General features: G+C 43.7%; 1 protein-coding gene across 2 annotated transcripts; it reads left to right on the forward strand.

The window, feature by feature from the left end:
• Positions 1 to 24: 24 nt before the first annotated feature.
• ATPAF1 (ATP synthase mitochondrial F1 complex assembly factor 1) lies at positions 25 to 9,880 on the forward strand. 2 transcript variants are annotated; one of them, XM_074906263.1, is made up of 9 exons: positions 25 to 247; positions 592 to 701; positions 1,275 to 1,315; positions 2,034 to 2,096; positions 3,500 to 3,550; positions 5,313 to 5,360; positions 7,461 to 7,556; positions 8,106 to 8,213; positions 9,116 to 9,880. In XM_074906263.1, the coding sequence occupies exons 1-9, from the start codon at positions 57 to 59 to the stop codon at positions 9,308 to 9,310; spliced, it is 903 nt and encodes a 300-aa protein (XP_074762364.1). In that variant the 5' UTR covers positions 25 to 56; the 3' UTR covers positions 9,311 to 9,880. The 2 variants fall into 2 exon arrangements, with proteins under 2 accessions (XP_074762364.1, XP_074762363.1); XM_074906262.1 differs by having other exon boundaries at positions 26 to 247; positions 592 to 700; positions 1,265 to 1,315.
• Positions 9,881 to 15,090: the final 5,210 nt, after the last annotated feature.

The following is a 15,090-nucleotide window of genomic DNA, read 5'->3' on the forward strand; positions in this document are numbered from 1 at the left end:
TTCCGTCCGTTTCACTCCGGGGGAGGAGCGGGGCGGGGCGGAGCGGAGCGGGCGCCATGGCGGGGCCGCTGCTGCAGGCCTGGGGGCCGGGGGCGGCCCTGTGGAGCCGCGCCGCGCTCCGCCCGCTGGGGCTGCTGGCTCCGCCGTGCCGGGGGGCGGCGGGGCCGGGGCCGGGCCCGGGGGGGGAGCCGCTGGAGGAGAACCCCTTCTACGGGAAGTACCGACACAAGATCCAGCAGCTGCGGAGGTGCGGGGCTGCGGCCGGGCCCTGAGGGGAAGGGCTGGAAGGGGGGGGGGGGGGGGGGTGCTGCGGGAACTGGGTTTTTCTGAGGGGAGGGGAGGTCGGTTTTACCTTTACACCCTCAGCAGAAGATTAATTCGTTTAGGCCAAATGCTGCCCTGAAATTCGCGTGTAATTGTCACCAAGTCAATGAGGGGAGTCGTCCCCCAACATAATCAGCTTGATAAGAGATAGTTTTACAAACAAGAAGTTAAAATTTGAAGAACATGAACCAGTGTCACAGTGAACTCTCCGAAAAGGCAAATGATGTTAATCACCTAGTACTGTTAATAGTCCCTTCTCTGATTCAGATCCAGTCCAGATGTGTTTGAATCCCGTATGGAAAAAAGAAATGAAGTGAAAAAGCAGCCTGTGGGATATTCCAATCAAGGAGAATTTATCAGATGCATGGAGGAAAAGGCAAGGCAAACTTTCTTTATAATTCACATATATCAAAACTATAGTGTCATTTATAAAGGATCAGCATAATGCTGCAAACATACAGCATGCAGATACTCTGGGGAGCCCCAGAATTTCACTCTCTGTCTAAAAGTATTTTTCTGTATTCCAGTGTAGTAGTTTGCAATTTTTTGACTGTAAATTCTGTGTTTGCTGCCTTAAGTGTTTGATTGGTTCCAGGTTAGTTTGGCCAGATGGAGTGACGTGATCTTGCATTTATCATTTCTTAGTGAATGCAAGAAAACTGTTCAGTAATATTGGATCCAAAATGCCTAATAGTTTGCTTTTAACGAATCCCTTCGGGCCTTGAAATTCATAATTCATATTAAGTTACTCATTCGATTTACTTCTGCTAATCAATCATTTGTATTATTAAAAATACACTGCAGTGATCTATAAGTATCTTAAACCTGAGCTCCTAGTCAGGATACTTCTGTCAGCAGCCATGTTATGCATGGTAAGGAAGGCAAATAAATGGTATTAAAGCATCAGCTATAAAAACTAAAGAAGAATGTTTTCTTCTAGGCAGAAGGCTTGGGCACAAAGACATCAAAGGGAGGATTCACAAAGGATAAGGTAAGGGAAATGAACCTCAGTGTTAGGAGATGATGTGCTGGCAAATCAAGGGTATAGATTAACTTGTGTTGCTACCATCAGCGCTTCGGCCGAGAGGTTCTTGACATAAAACTGATGTTCCTTATGCTGCACTCAAGTATAAGATTTTAATTTACTATTGGGATCATGTTCAATCTTAAAACTCCTGGCACTCTGGGTTTTTATAATCCTGTCCTTTCTCTCTGATACCCTTAAATTCCTACTAGTTAGGGGATCTGTACTGAATGCCTACAGTAATAAATAGAAAGGGTTGAGCTGCCTTCACAACATATATTTCCAAAGATCAGCCAGCAGAGGGACAAGAGAACGGTTTTACTCTCTTTCACATTTTTTATTTTGGCAAATTTTCTGTGTATATCTGCCAGCAGAGCATGCGTCTGAGATGGCTGAAGGCGAAAGGCTGCAGCTCCTCTTGCAGCTTCAGTAGAGATCTGCACAACTGGAGCAAAGTGTGTCCTGACAGAATCTCTTCTATTCTGCTTCAGCATGTGAATCTACTTCTCAGTGTGTTACCGCTTATGATTTACTAGTTTCTTTGGCAATTAAGAGGATTAGTCCCACTGTAATTTGTGTTAAGTTCTCCTAGCTTGATTTTGTTATCTGTAATTGGGTCCATTCATTCTGGATTCTCACTTGAATCAGAACTGTCATGCTAAATTCCTTATGCTTTCTCTTCCAGACGCTTGATTCGATTCTTAATGTTGAGATGGTGAAAGAAAAATCAGCAGAGGAGATAAAACAGGTGATGGATTTATATGGAATAAAGTTTGCTCTTCATCTGTGTTCATTAGTAATCTATATGTGAGGATGGAGATTTTACTTAAACTGAAAAATAAAACATGTCTATGGATGTAGATTTATTGACATGCATATTAATAGTAGAAGATACAGTTTTCTCCCTATAGTTCAGTCCACCTAGGATGTACCCACTTGATAAATAATACATCTGGACTTGGTCACTCAAAAACTATCTCTACTGTAGTTCTTACTGCTGCCATTTAATGTGTGGCAGTTGAATTGACGTTAGCAAACTCCTCTCAGGGTTGAAGCCAGGTAAAGGGAAATCCCAGCAATGGCTCATATAGATTATGTTACATTTCTTTTGCAGGAATAAAAACAGAGCTTTTGCCACCTTGTACCTTTGCACTATCTGTCATTCGGGAGCCTGCGTACTTGTACTAAAATTGGTCCTAGGGTATGAAGGAGGTGGGTGGGACTGTTTGAGGAACAGTGTGAATCAAGTTATTCTCCCTAATATCTGCTTGGCTTTGCACTGTGTTTCCTTTTATCTAGTTATAAGTCACATCTTTTGCATGTTTCTGATGTAGCTTAAGTTGGATCTGGTATTTTTTCCATTATCAGACTCTATGCCAAGAAGCTATAGTAGACATGATCATTTCAGGGGAGCAGCACAGCATATATGAAGGAGCCTTCTGGCACGACTAGAAAGCAGAAATCTAGCTGCTTTCCTGATAGTGTGAGAACATTATAGAAGTGGTTATGTGCTCTGCAGGGGACGGTGTGCGACCAGTTGTAGCAGGGAGTGGGTTTGATAACTCATGAGTTTCTTTGAAGTTCCTCTCTTTCTGTTTCATTCATTAAACGTTTTACTGACAATCCTCATTAGTTATGTAGGTCTGGGGAAGAACAACTGAAGAAGTCCTGAATTCTGGGCTTTTACCTGTACATGGCCATTTATTAAGGGCTGTGAACTTTTTGTGTAGGTATTCCCATCCTGCTGTGGTGAAGATTGTGAACACAGAGGATTATTATGCAAAGTCTTGTCTTCTGTTGAAAGTGTTTCATATGTTCTTTACTAAAAGAAAAAAAACCAAACACCTTAGTCCCTCTAGTGTGATTGTTGGGAAAACATGTAAGAAGCCCTTCTGATGGCTAGTAAATCTTGAGCTACCTCTGAGCCCACTGCTCATTTCTGTTACCTAGTTGAAATCTGTTTTTTGGTACAAGTACTCTGGAACCTTAGGAGAAGTGTATCTCATTAGCAGGCAAGTCAGGCTTGATTGAAAAATGACCTCTCAAAGTGTTTCTAAAGGCTAGTTGACAAATGAAATTCTTTTTAAAGCATTTTATATTACTGCTAGATGCTTGGGTTTAACTGTATCTTATCTCCTTTGTTCCCTGCAGATTTGGAATCAGTATTTTTCTGCAAAAGATACGGTTTATGCTGTTATTCCTGTAAGTCGTTCCCCTGTAGTTATGCACTTGAAAGGCCAGTGTGCAAAGCTTTCCTTTCCAACTGTGATTCTGTTGCTTTTAAAAGAAATCGTTGAAGGAAAATGAGGTTTCAAGAACAAACTTCTTCCAGACTGAGTGATTTTATTGCCTCAAATAAAGGCTTCTGTTTCCAAAATGTGTATCATACTTTTTCTCACTTACATCAGTCTCAATAAATCTAGTACTTTTTTCTGCACACCTGGCTTGAATTTCCAGGCATTTTTTTATTATGAATACCCAAAACTCTTTGTGGAGCCCTAGTATTTATTGAGGTAGCATTTGTGTTCTTTTTTCCTCAGAGTTGCTGGTTTCTTTCTCCTCTTCCTTGCAGCATGGACAGCTAACTCAAGTTTAATATGGCAGTACTAGAGCACTTGGCTAGTGACTTGCACGTGGCTAATCACTTATGACTTTCATACATTTAAAATTATTGGCAGCACTGTCATTGAGGTTGCATGGTGTTTCCTGTGATAAGATCATATTTCTTATTCCTGGTAACTTTACCAGATGTTATTTGTTGTTAATTTCCGTTAGGCTGAAGGAGGTTTTTTTGCTTTTGGGATTTCTTTTCATTCTTTGCTTCAGAGTCTCTATGTGATTGTGATCTCTTAAATCTGTCTTTTAACAGCTGGACTTGAACTGTGTGTTCCTTGAGTTCTTGAAACCTCATTTAGATCTGGGGTCTGATTTGCAATTGTACTTGGCCCTTTGAGCTGCAGCTGAAGTCAGTGGAAGGCTGTTGTATGAAGTGCTGTATACTCTGAAAATGGCATTGAGGGATTTGAAGTCAAGCAGCTTCATGGTTTAGTTTTCCCAACATGTGGATGTTGTGAAAATAATTTTAAATTGCACATTTACTGTAGCAGATGGCCAAAGCCAGAGATTCCGGTTAAGATGGTGTAGGTCTTTCATTCATGGGGCTGGCATTGTGCTTTGGTGCACTGTTTTAGAGGAGCTTTGGAAGCTTTTAAGGCTTTAATGCAAACCAGATCTTAGGCACATTAGGAAGTAGTTCATGCTGTCATCGGGGGTAAAAAAAAAAGGTGTAAAGGTGTGCCTTTTGCTAGAAGCTTTTTGTTGGCTGGAAGAAAGGCCCTGCATAGTTCTCTAGTGTGAAGAAACACACATGGAGGAATTTCACGTTGATGAATGACATATGTTGTCATTCCTGAACACCTTAGCATAGGTATTAATAGATTGTGCTGGGAAGAGAAGAGCAGGCAGAATATTTGTGGGAACGCAGAGAACACATGAATGAGATTGCCAGATTTCATCAGGGATGACCAAATATGTTTGTGCTGTTAATATAAATGTAAGCAATAAGTAGTTGAGTAAATATTTATGGTGTAAAATCCTGTTTGGGGCCAGGGATATATCATCTTGCTCAACTGTTGACACCACATGATGCAGTAGTGCTGTTGCTGAAAGTGGATGTAATGTAAGCCTGGCACGTGGGCCCCCCCATCTCCAAGGAATAAAGCTTTGGATCTGAGGAGTTTGCTGCTGCATCTTAGAGACAGCATTGTTAAAATGGGATACTGATGACATTTAGGTAACTAAGAACTAAATACAGTTTTCTATGCGCTCATTGTTAGCTGTTCCCACAGCGAGACCTTCTGTAGATGGAAGCTGTGCCCTGTAAAGGTTAATGAGATGATTCTGAATAACTCTGCATCCACGTTTGTGTTACAAAAATTGAGTTTCTCTTTCTCCTTCCCCAAAGGCAGAGAAGTTTGATTTAATATGGAAGAGAGCCCAGAAATGTCCATCGGTACGTATGGCAGAGACTCGCAACGCGTGGATGTATAGCTGTAATGCATTTATCCTCTCTAAAGCCTAATACATCAACTTTTGACCCTCCTGTATTCAGTATCATTGTATCAGCTCGATTAGTAAAGTCCATGTGTTCAGTTACTTGTCTTAGCATTCAGATAAAAGCGATGGCTATTCCTATGTATTTAAACACTTTAATCTAGCTGTCAGATATCTAGATATAAGAGATGTTAGGTTCAGAAATGAAAGCACAGAATCTCCCAGGGAGTGAATTTAGCTACATGCTTCTGGTTTCCATTAACTGATGTTTTGTGGTTAAGCGTCTTCCATGCGGTGTTGTGAAGAGCCAGGCCTTTTAGGCCAGCTTCACTGATGTTCCTGCATATCTTTCCTTATTGCTTAAAGCATCCTCACTTTAAACTGGAGGAACTGTTGTTAGCTATAGCTACATGTCACCATGGCGTTGCATTGCATGTACATGGAGAAAGTGAGTTCACTTGTCTAACAGTTGGTGTGAGTTGCTCTCTCTTTTATGTTTCTTTACTGGCAGTGAAGATAGGCAGGAGTATCTGAAAGGGAAAAAAAGACAAAAAATCAATGTGCTGGGGTTCTGTCCAAAGAAAGAGCTGAACCTTGTCATCTGTTAGCCTGCTTTTCCTCATCATAAATGTGCACAGCCATGCTTTCTTGACCACCGTGCTGGTGATCTGTGATAGATAAATGTTGGTAAGCGAATGCAAGTTATTTGCATGGAAGCCATACTGGGCAGGCACTGTGCTGTGTCAGTAATGCATCTCTGCCTCTAAGGGAGTGTGTGTCATCAGAAAAGACTGTATGACATGTACTGCAAAACTTAGCAGTGTCAGTTCTTCTGCAGAGCATTGTAATTCAACAGCTGTGATGGAAAGGAAGGAGGGGATTGTGTGTAGCTGAACCCTTTATTACAGATAATAGAGTAAATACTCTGTGGGTTGTGTCTTAGGTGTATGCCAGCACAGCAAAGCATGAAATACTGAGAATGGGTAATACGGTTATTTAAGAAATGAGTGGATTCCCAAGATTGGGATTCACTGTTTCTCACATGGGTTGGTGGATATCTTGTAAGCTTCAATTAGAAGATTCTTGTGTGAATGAGCTGCTGCTTCACTCATTGAGTGAATGTTGCTGCTCTGAAGAAGTTAAACTACAAAAGAGCAGAACAGTTAACGTATATCTTTCTGCAGTTTGTACCACATGCTGCTGGGTTAGTATTGTTTTCTGTTGAAAGTAGCATGTTTTTACAGTAATGTGTGTGCTGAAGCATGGACTTTGCAAATTTCACTGTGCTGAGGCAGTTTATGAAAACAAAGTAGCTTGACTTTGCTGCGTTGAGAGGAGTGCTTTAGTAGATCTGAATGGGAGACTATTCCTGGATTGATGAATTGGTCCCATATATTTCACTTGCCAAGAGCACGATCAACTAGATCTGGCTTCCCAAGCTACTTGGAGCTCAGAAAGTTATTTATAGCTTTAAGTGCATTTCTGTACAGTGCATTGGCATTTAGTCAGGTATCCTGCATGTTTTTCTGCTCCTGTGTTGTCCTTTCCCTTGGTGTAGAAAAATGAGCAAGTCCCTAGACTGTGCAACCAAATAGACTAAATCTCTAGAGAGAAGATGCTTGCTGCCTGCTCTGGAACAGTTGGTGAAATTACAGGATTAAATATACGGAGTGCTTCTTATCTTAGATTTGACCATTTCTGCTGTTAATTTTCCAGAAGTGAACGAGAAGGTCAGAGTCTGAATGTTCTCCACTGTCCTGTCCTTTCCTTTGTATGTTTCATATAATAGTGATAAAAACATCACTGTTTTTATATATATTTTTATATATGCCAATGTATTTGCTAAGGAAATAATACTGATAAGGTAATGCTGGTTTATGTCTGCTTTGAAGTCTTGTCCCTGCTGTCCTGTCACTCCTGGTGGAGCAAAGAAACCCTTTTTTCTGTTGTGGTTCTCTTGCTAAAGTGTTTATGCTGGAGGCCAATATGACATAGGCATCATTTTGTTCTGTCAAAGGAAGAACTGTTGTGGGGGTTTTTTTTAATAATTTCTCTGCAGTTTCTATATGCTTTGCCAAGAAAAGAAGGCTACGAGTTCTTTGTGGGACAGTGGTCAGGAACAGAGTTGCACTTTACTTCCCTAATAAACATTCAGGTGAGTGGTTTAAATAAAAAGTCCAAAAATGGCTTAGGATCCAGCAATACATAATATCAGCATATTACAATGTAGAATATTTCCTAGATAGTTTAACAAACAGATTGTCTAGCTTAACTTGAAAAGAATTATCAGAGAAAAACTGCCATTAATTATGGGTAAAATAGTAAATTAATTAGTAAATTAATTATGTCTATCTAATCTAAAGGAGAATGAGGTAAAAGTCAAATAGTCTCAAAACAGTTCTGAAAAGTTTGGCTCTTGTTTCTGTTTGTAAAAGCTACTTAAGATACCAGTAGATGCTCTAAGATGAAATGTCTTCTTGGTAATGGTTGATTCTTTTAAATACAAAATGATCTTTAGTCAAGAAAAATCCAACAGAACACTGCAGATCCTTTGTTTCTGTAAATACCAGGAATAATGAACTTTTAATTAGAACTGACCCTTAAGCCCTGAAATACTCAAGTTTTTGTAATCAAGCCTTCAAATCTGCAGTAGTAGAGCTGAGGTTCTTTAGGGGATGCTAACAGGTGTCTTTACCTCCTTCAGACCCAGGGTGAAACTGCTCCTAGCCAGTTGGTCTTGTACCATTATCCTGAGCTGCAGAAGGAAAAAGGGATAGTATTAATGACAGCAGAAATGGACTCCAAGTTCTTGGTAAGAGAAATCTGCTCAGTGGCTTCCTACATTTTATACTGCGACTTCTACAGTTTTGAATTAAAACCAAATTAAAGTGAAGTCTTTAAAAGACCCTTTCCCAAAGAATGGTCTTACTAGATTTCTTTAACCTAGTCTACTTAATACTAGGGAAAGCTAGAAGGAAATCATCAGTCTTTGTCTATCTGGAGATTTAAGCTCATGCTTCTTTTCCTTACTTTGGGTATTATAGTTTATTATTATTTTTAAAAAAAATATAAGTGCTGCTTTTTTTCTTACTAATGGAAGCATATTTAAGTGGAAGATCTTGCTACCTGCCAACAAGTTAAAACAGTGTATTTGAAGCTTAATGCTACTTGTCAAATCAGGAGACCTTCAGAGCTTTGTGTTAGGTTTCTGCATGTGTTTGCTCTTTTTGCTAGATGTGGGTATATTTGCATAACTGTAATAGCACAGTGCTGGGACTACTAGCAGTAGGGCTAGTAATCCCACCTCTAACTGACCTGCTTATACCAGTTCTGAAACACTGGACAGAGGAATCATTGGTAATGCATTTGAGTAAACAATCAATTTTTGCAAACTTTAAGAAGGGAAGAATGATACTTTGGTGAATCTCCAGTGCCTTAGAGTGGGCAGGCATCATGAAAGATATATTTGACATGATTTGACTTCTGAGGTGTATGCTCAGCAGTTTTAAAGTGTAAAGGCACGGCACTAAAGTGTGTAAGTATGTCAGGAACAAGAGGGAGGCGGTTTAAGAGATTTGCTAAACTAAGGTGACTTGGAATTGAGTCATTTGGTGAGTAGGACTGCTGCCTTTCAGCTGCTGAAGAGCCATTTTCAGTGGGATACTCAAATACAACAAAACTCAACGGTAACGCATTCTTTGTTTTAACTTGCAGGTGGTCCACGAAGCACAGTGCTTGGCGAATCAGGTGCAGCTTTTCTATGCAGCAGATCATTCTGAGACCTACAAATTAGTGGAGACCTTCAACCACAGATCTAGTGAATTTAAGTATATGTCGGTTATAGCAGAGCTTGAGCAAAGTGGGCTTGGAAGAGAACTGAGAGCTGGTCAGGTTTCTGACAAGTCATAGAGCCTGACCTGTGGGTGAAGCGAGCCAGCAGCAGGCAGGGGATTTCCTAGATGGAGTGGCCCTGTCTCACTTGTTTTATGAAGTTGGTTTGGCTACAGAAAGGATCTGGAGACATCCTGGGAATATGGTAGTCAAGCCTGGCTGGCACTGATGCGGGACTTTGGCCATTTGAACGACAATAACAAATTGCCAGAATGAAGCCCTGTACTCCAGTGTGACTTCCTCAGAACAAGCTGTTTTCCTGTCCTGTAACTTACTGCTGCATGCTGTATTTTTGAAATCTGAAATAAAGTGACAGAAGGGGAGCTATGTAATGGACTGTATTGACATCAGGAGAGAGATAACAACCAGCGTTTCTTCTCAGTAACTGCATTTTAAATGCCCTCCACCATTATAATTGCATGGTCCGGTGCTTTTTAATCTGTGTGGAATTTATACAGACTTGTCCATCAAGAAAAAAGAATAGGACCAATGATCTAAAACAGACTCTTCTTTGTTACTTTGTGTGTGAGGTTCCTTACACAGATGTACACCATGTTTTTCTCAGAATTAAAAAACAGAGTGACTAGATTTGTTCTGGGAATTTTGTGCTTAATTGATATATTAATTTTATCCCATTGCTGTGTTTCTGTCTTAGAGATGTTTTTCTTGAGGAGTAGAATATTCTGAGCATGGTTTTATTTTTGTATATTTTTAATAGTGTAGAGGAATTACTGCCTGCTTTATAGAATTAATTTTTCTCAGACTGGCATCTAGTCAGCCAGCTCTACAAATGATAATTTGAAGGGACAGAAAATAGTTCTTGTTCCTGTTTCAGAAAAGGCACTATTCATAAAAAAAGCAAGATGGTCTGGCATAGTAACAGAGCACAAGCCCCCAGCTGACTTCTCAATTGCTAAGTGACAATTCATGAAAATGTGTTGGTATGAATATGCATAGCTGCTTTAATATGGCAGTGGTGGTAGGAATCTGGCTTTTAAGGACTACAGCTGGTTTGGCTTTTTAAACCTGCCTTCAACCAAAGAATCCCAGAGCATCCAGGCTTTGAGCTTTTCTTGTTTTCATTCCCAGCAGAGGCAGCCAGTGTGTCTGTGGACAAGGGCATGCTGCAGCAGTGTGACGTGCAGCCTGCACGTGGGCTGCCAGCACACACCACTGCGCAGGCAGACAAGTAAACAGAGGACAGCCTGGAACTTCCCAGGAGCAACACTAAATGCTTTCCCATGTCCACATCAAATCCTTGGCACTAACTTGCCCTTAGAACTAATTGAACGTTGAGCTGGGGTCACATCATGTCTTCCCATCAGCCTGCTGGAGCTGGCAAGCATTCCCTCCTTTGCCAAAGAAACGGAGGCAAGAAGGATATTCTTCAGATCAGAAGATCAACTTGTCTCGCTGTCAGAGGAAGATAAATTTTTTGTGGGGGGATGGTAACAGACTTTCTGTGCTACCCTTAACCACTACCCTAACCCTTAACCATGACATGATACGGAAGGTTTGATTACTTATAAAGGGCTCTTAATCTGTTTGCTAGTGTAATTGTAGGACCCTGTTGCTGTAGTAGTGTCACTCCATACTTTCTCAGCCCATTCTTTGGATGTGAGCAGTGTTCAGCTAAGCACTGACAGTAGATGGTAAGGTTTTGTTGTTGGGGTCTATTTTAGCAGTGAGTCACATACGTTGGGTATGAACTCTTGTGCATTCAGGGAATTATGTTTTTAGGAGTGGCACATCTCCTGGGGCTTTGCTGCAAGAAGACGGTCTTTCTCCCTGGTAATGTCTTTCTGATTTTGTTGGGTCTGTGAGCGTGTGCATAGCAGGGGTATAATCAGAGGAGTTGAGGATAGGGCTGTTAACAATCTGAACAGCAAAGCACCTTTATTAAAGAGCCTTTCTACTTCTATAGCATTCACGCTCCATTTATCATTTTCCCTTAGCTGAAATAAGGGCAGTTTTGATTCATTATTCACTTCCTGCTTTGAAGATGTCAAAGTTGCTGTATTCATTTTTAATATAGCTGTAATATAACATCCCTGGATGAGTAATGGGCAACAGGAGTGAAATTCAAGGCTTCCAGATCTACACCTGAGCCTCTTTCTGAGTTTAAAAGACCGAAGTCTTTTAGTGAAGTCTGTAGCAATCACTACCTGTAATTTTGAGTGGGTTTTTTTTCAACCCATCACGTGCTTAATCCCAAACTAAGAACGTCTCCAAGGGTTTCAGGCTGACAGAAATGGCAAAGTCAAGAAAAGGAAACATTTCTTGCATTGTATGCATTGGAACGGTTTTTAAGTAAGACCCAAACTGAAAAGGTCAAGTTGATCATACCACCTGCAGCCGTTTTGCAAGAGACTCTATTTTCTGGCCCTGGCAGAGGTGGAATTGACTGATGGAGGGAGCAAGGGCTTTTTTCTGCAGGTGTATTCATTGAAGCGCATGTCATAACACGTTAGCTGTTGTGTTAGGGTGAGACCACTTGGCACAGAAATGACTGACTTGATGTCACTGATCTGGTGCTGTATTCCATCTCCCCAAGAAGACGAGGAGAAAAGAGGTGGCTAGACTTGTATGTGCGTGTGTATGCAAGGGCAGGGAGGGGGCCGAGGGTTTACAAAATTGGAAGTTGCACACCTTCCTGGGGGGTATTCCCAGCTCTGCTGCTGGGGACGGGATTTACTGTGGCCCCAGAAAACATTACTGCTGTTTCCTCCAGGAAGCCAGTCTGATGGACTGTGCCACTAAAATGCTGTTGTGAGCAGGGAAGCCTCACAGAGGATTTCCTACTGTATTCCTGTAGGCTCTCTATACAGATCATAATCTGTATTTCTACAGATTATAACATCACATAGGAATACAGATTATAAGAGCAGATGGCCTGGTAGTCTGAGATGCTGCATCATCAAACCAGAGCATTTTAGTCATGGAAAACAGTTGTTTTAACATTCAGTGGTCCAGTTGTAGGGTGCAAGTTTGACATGGTGTGAATAAGCTCCCTACTTTGTAAATGGAAAAGTGGAAACCTCTGGTACATTTGGAAATATATATATGCTAATGTGTGTGCTTGTGCTACAGTTAGGACTTGGAACCGCACACCCGGATCTGTGCTGACTGCTGCTGTGGTGGTGATGAGGCTGAAACTGAGACAAGGACCCATAATAAAAAAGTCCAAGAGAAACTCTAGGCCTGATCCTCCATCCTGGTAAAGGGGAGTAACTCATCTGAAGAACTGGCCCTGCAAACCATCCTTGCTGCAGGAACAGGCCAGCAATGTTTCGTGGCTGTGTGGCTTCTGCAGCACCCGGGATGCACTTGTGCATGAGCCGTGCTGCCGGCTGCCTGGCGTGGCCTGGGAAGGAGCTGGCCACGGGGATGGGCACCTACAAGCGGCAGCACAGACACAGACATTGCACAAACCCACACTATCTGCAGGTTTGTGCAAATTGGCAGCTGTGCCAGTTTTAAGCCACTAAAAACTTGCATGGGGTTTGTTAGATTTGATGCATTTAGGATCTGTGTTGAGCCTAAAGGCTGGTGAAAATAACACGTTAGTCTTGGCGTGGGGAGAGAAGGTAACTGAGATTCTGTGCCATGCAGCCACTAGAGGGAAGGTTTGTCTCCTTATTCCGAGCTACCGGCACACATGGGGCTTGCATGAGCCTGTCAGCTCAGCTTTGTGAGCTTGGGTGAGATCTGTGCTAGAAACCATTTAGATGCCCAGACTGCTCCTATATGGTCGATAATGCGGTGGGCTATGCTGAGTTAGACCAACGATTCCCCTAGCCCGGCGTCCTAGATCCTAGATGAACTGCCTCGGGGAAGGGCAAACATCCTGCACTAGTTTTCCAGGTCACTTTTCTGATTTCCAGCTGTGGGCCAGGGTCTTCCTGAGCGTCTGTCTTTAGCAGCCCTCACAGTGGGCACGTTCACGGGGGAGAAGCCTAAGTCTCCTCATGGTCCTGTGTAGGCTTCAGCCCCTGCAGCAAGGACTTCACAGCTGAACCAGGGGCTATAGGAGCCATCTCCTTCCCTCAGTGCTGCCTGTGGTCTGCCTCCAGCTGGATGAGAGCCCAGGGCCAGGGATGTGGGTGGCAGTTCCTGCTGGAGAGCAGTGGAGCAAGTTTTACAGCCAGAGGCTCTTCATTATCAGCGTCTCAAATCCGTGGCTTGCCCACCCAGCCTTGTCGCCCCGGGGAGATGTACCCCCACATCAGCACGAAGCCCAGAGCCCATCCTGCTCCGCGGGGAGACACCCTGGCTTGTCAAAGGCGGCTGTCGCAGCAATCAAGGAAGTGCAGATTGAAGGATGATGTTCTTACCCTCACTTAAAATGCTGACTCCAGTGCTTTTTCATCTGTGCCTGTTTTTTTCCCTGTGCCTTGGAAAATGGCAAGACTCCAGTGCCCTCTGATCCGCAGCTGAGGAAGCTCTCGCTCCCTGTCTTGGGGCTTGCGTAGGACTCGGAGCGGAGAGGGGGAACTGGCTGTTCCTGGCACTGTATAGCTGAGGTAAACTTTTCTGGGCAAGTCCTTTGTCTCACTGGGAATAACTGGAGCAACCTCATTGCTTCCTTTTGTGAGCCTGTGCAGACCACAAGACACAGCAAGCCTGCAAGCCCTGCCCGGCAACAAGCATCTCCCTGGCCGAAGGGGTGCGGTGCCGAAGGGGTGCGCACTGTGCAGGGCAGCGCGGGGCCAGGGAGAGCCCAGGCCTGCCGCAGCTGGCGGGGGGCTTGCAGGAGGCTCACTGCACCCACGCCCCAGGCACGGCTGTGTCCTCCCAAGCCGTGTGAAGCTGCATCACTGTGGTGGGCCTCTTTCCGTGACTGCCCATGAGGTCCGATGGAGCCCTCCAGCGCTCTGGGCTTGCTTCCTTCCTGCTGATAAATTCAGCAATGCACCTGCCTTCGGGAGCGGGGCCAATCCCCCCCCTCCTTCCTTCCTCCAGGGCAGACAAATACCCTCTTCACAATAACACATCCCTCCTGCCCCAAACCTGCCCCTCGGACCTTTTCCTCTCTCCCAAGTGACTCCTGTTGTCCCTCCCTGCAGCTGGGACTTTGGGTGGCTCTGGGACCGCAGGCATTCTGCTCTGTGAGGTTTCCAAAACCTCATGCAAGGGGTTTAACTCCCTGACCAGGAGGTGCTGCTCACCCCTGTGGACTTGTGGAACAGGGGCTGATGCAACTTCAGCCCTTGTGCTGTTTTCCTGGCCCCTCTCCTTTGGCTCCAGACTGCTGAGGGCGGGAGGACCCCATCTTGCCTCTTAAGTGTTTTGGCTCCATCTTGCCTGGATATAAATCCTGGCCATGAGTTTCCTCCAGGATCTTTGCTAAACGGCCAGGCCCCCTCAATTTTGGATTTGTGCCCATTTTTTGCTGGGTTTCAGTTGAAAGATTCCTCCTGTCTTGGCATTAGCAGTCCGGAGTTACATCTGCTCCGCAGACCTCCGCCTCCTGCTCACGAAGTCAGAGCACACTGTGTGGTTTCCCACATCCCTTGGGAAGGAGCACGGACACTGGTGCCTACCAGCTCCCTGGGGTGGAGGGCAGCAGCATTGCTCTGCCCTTGCTGGCACTTGGGGTGGCTGCGATGTGCAAACAGGGAGCATCCAGCGTTGGGGATGATCCCCCAGGTGCTGAAAAAAGACTCTGTGGAGCTGCTGTTGCTGCCTGAACCTGCTGGAGCCAGGCTAAGGGCTGGTTTGCCAGCAGCCAGGAAGTCTTCTGGGCTACTTGAGCCAGATCATGATTTTAGGGGTGTTACTTTGACCTGAGACTATCT

This window comes from Athene noctua, chromosome 5 (assembly GCF_965140245.1).
Source record: "Athene noctua chromosome 5, bAthNoc1.hap1.1, whole genome shotgun sequence".
NCBI classification, from domain to species: domain Eukaryota; kingdom Metazoa; phylum Chordata; class Aves; order Strigiformes; family Strigidae; genus Athene; species Athene noctua.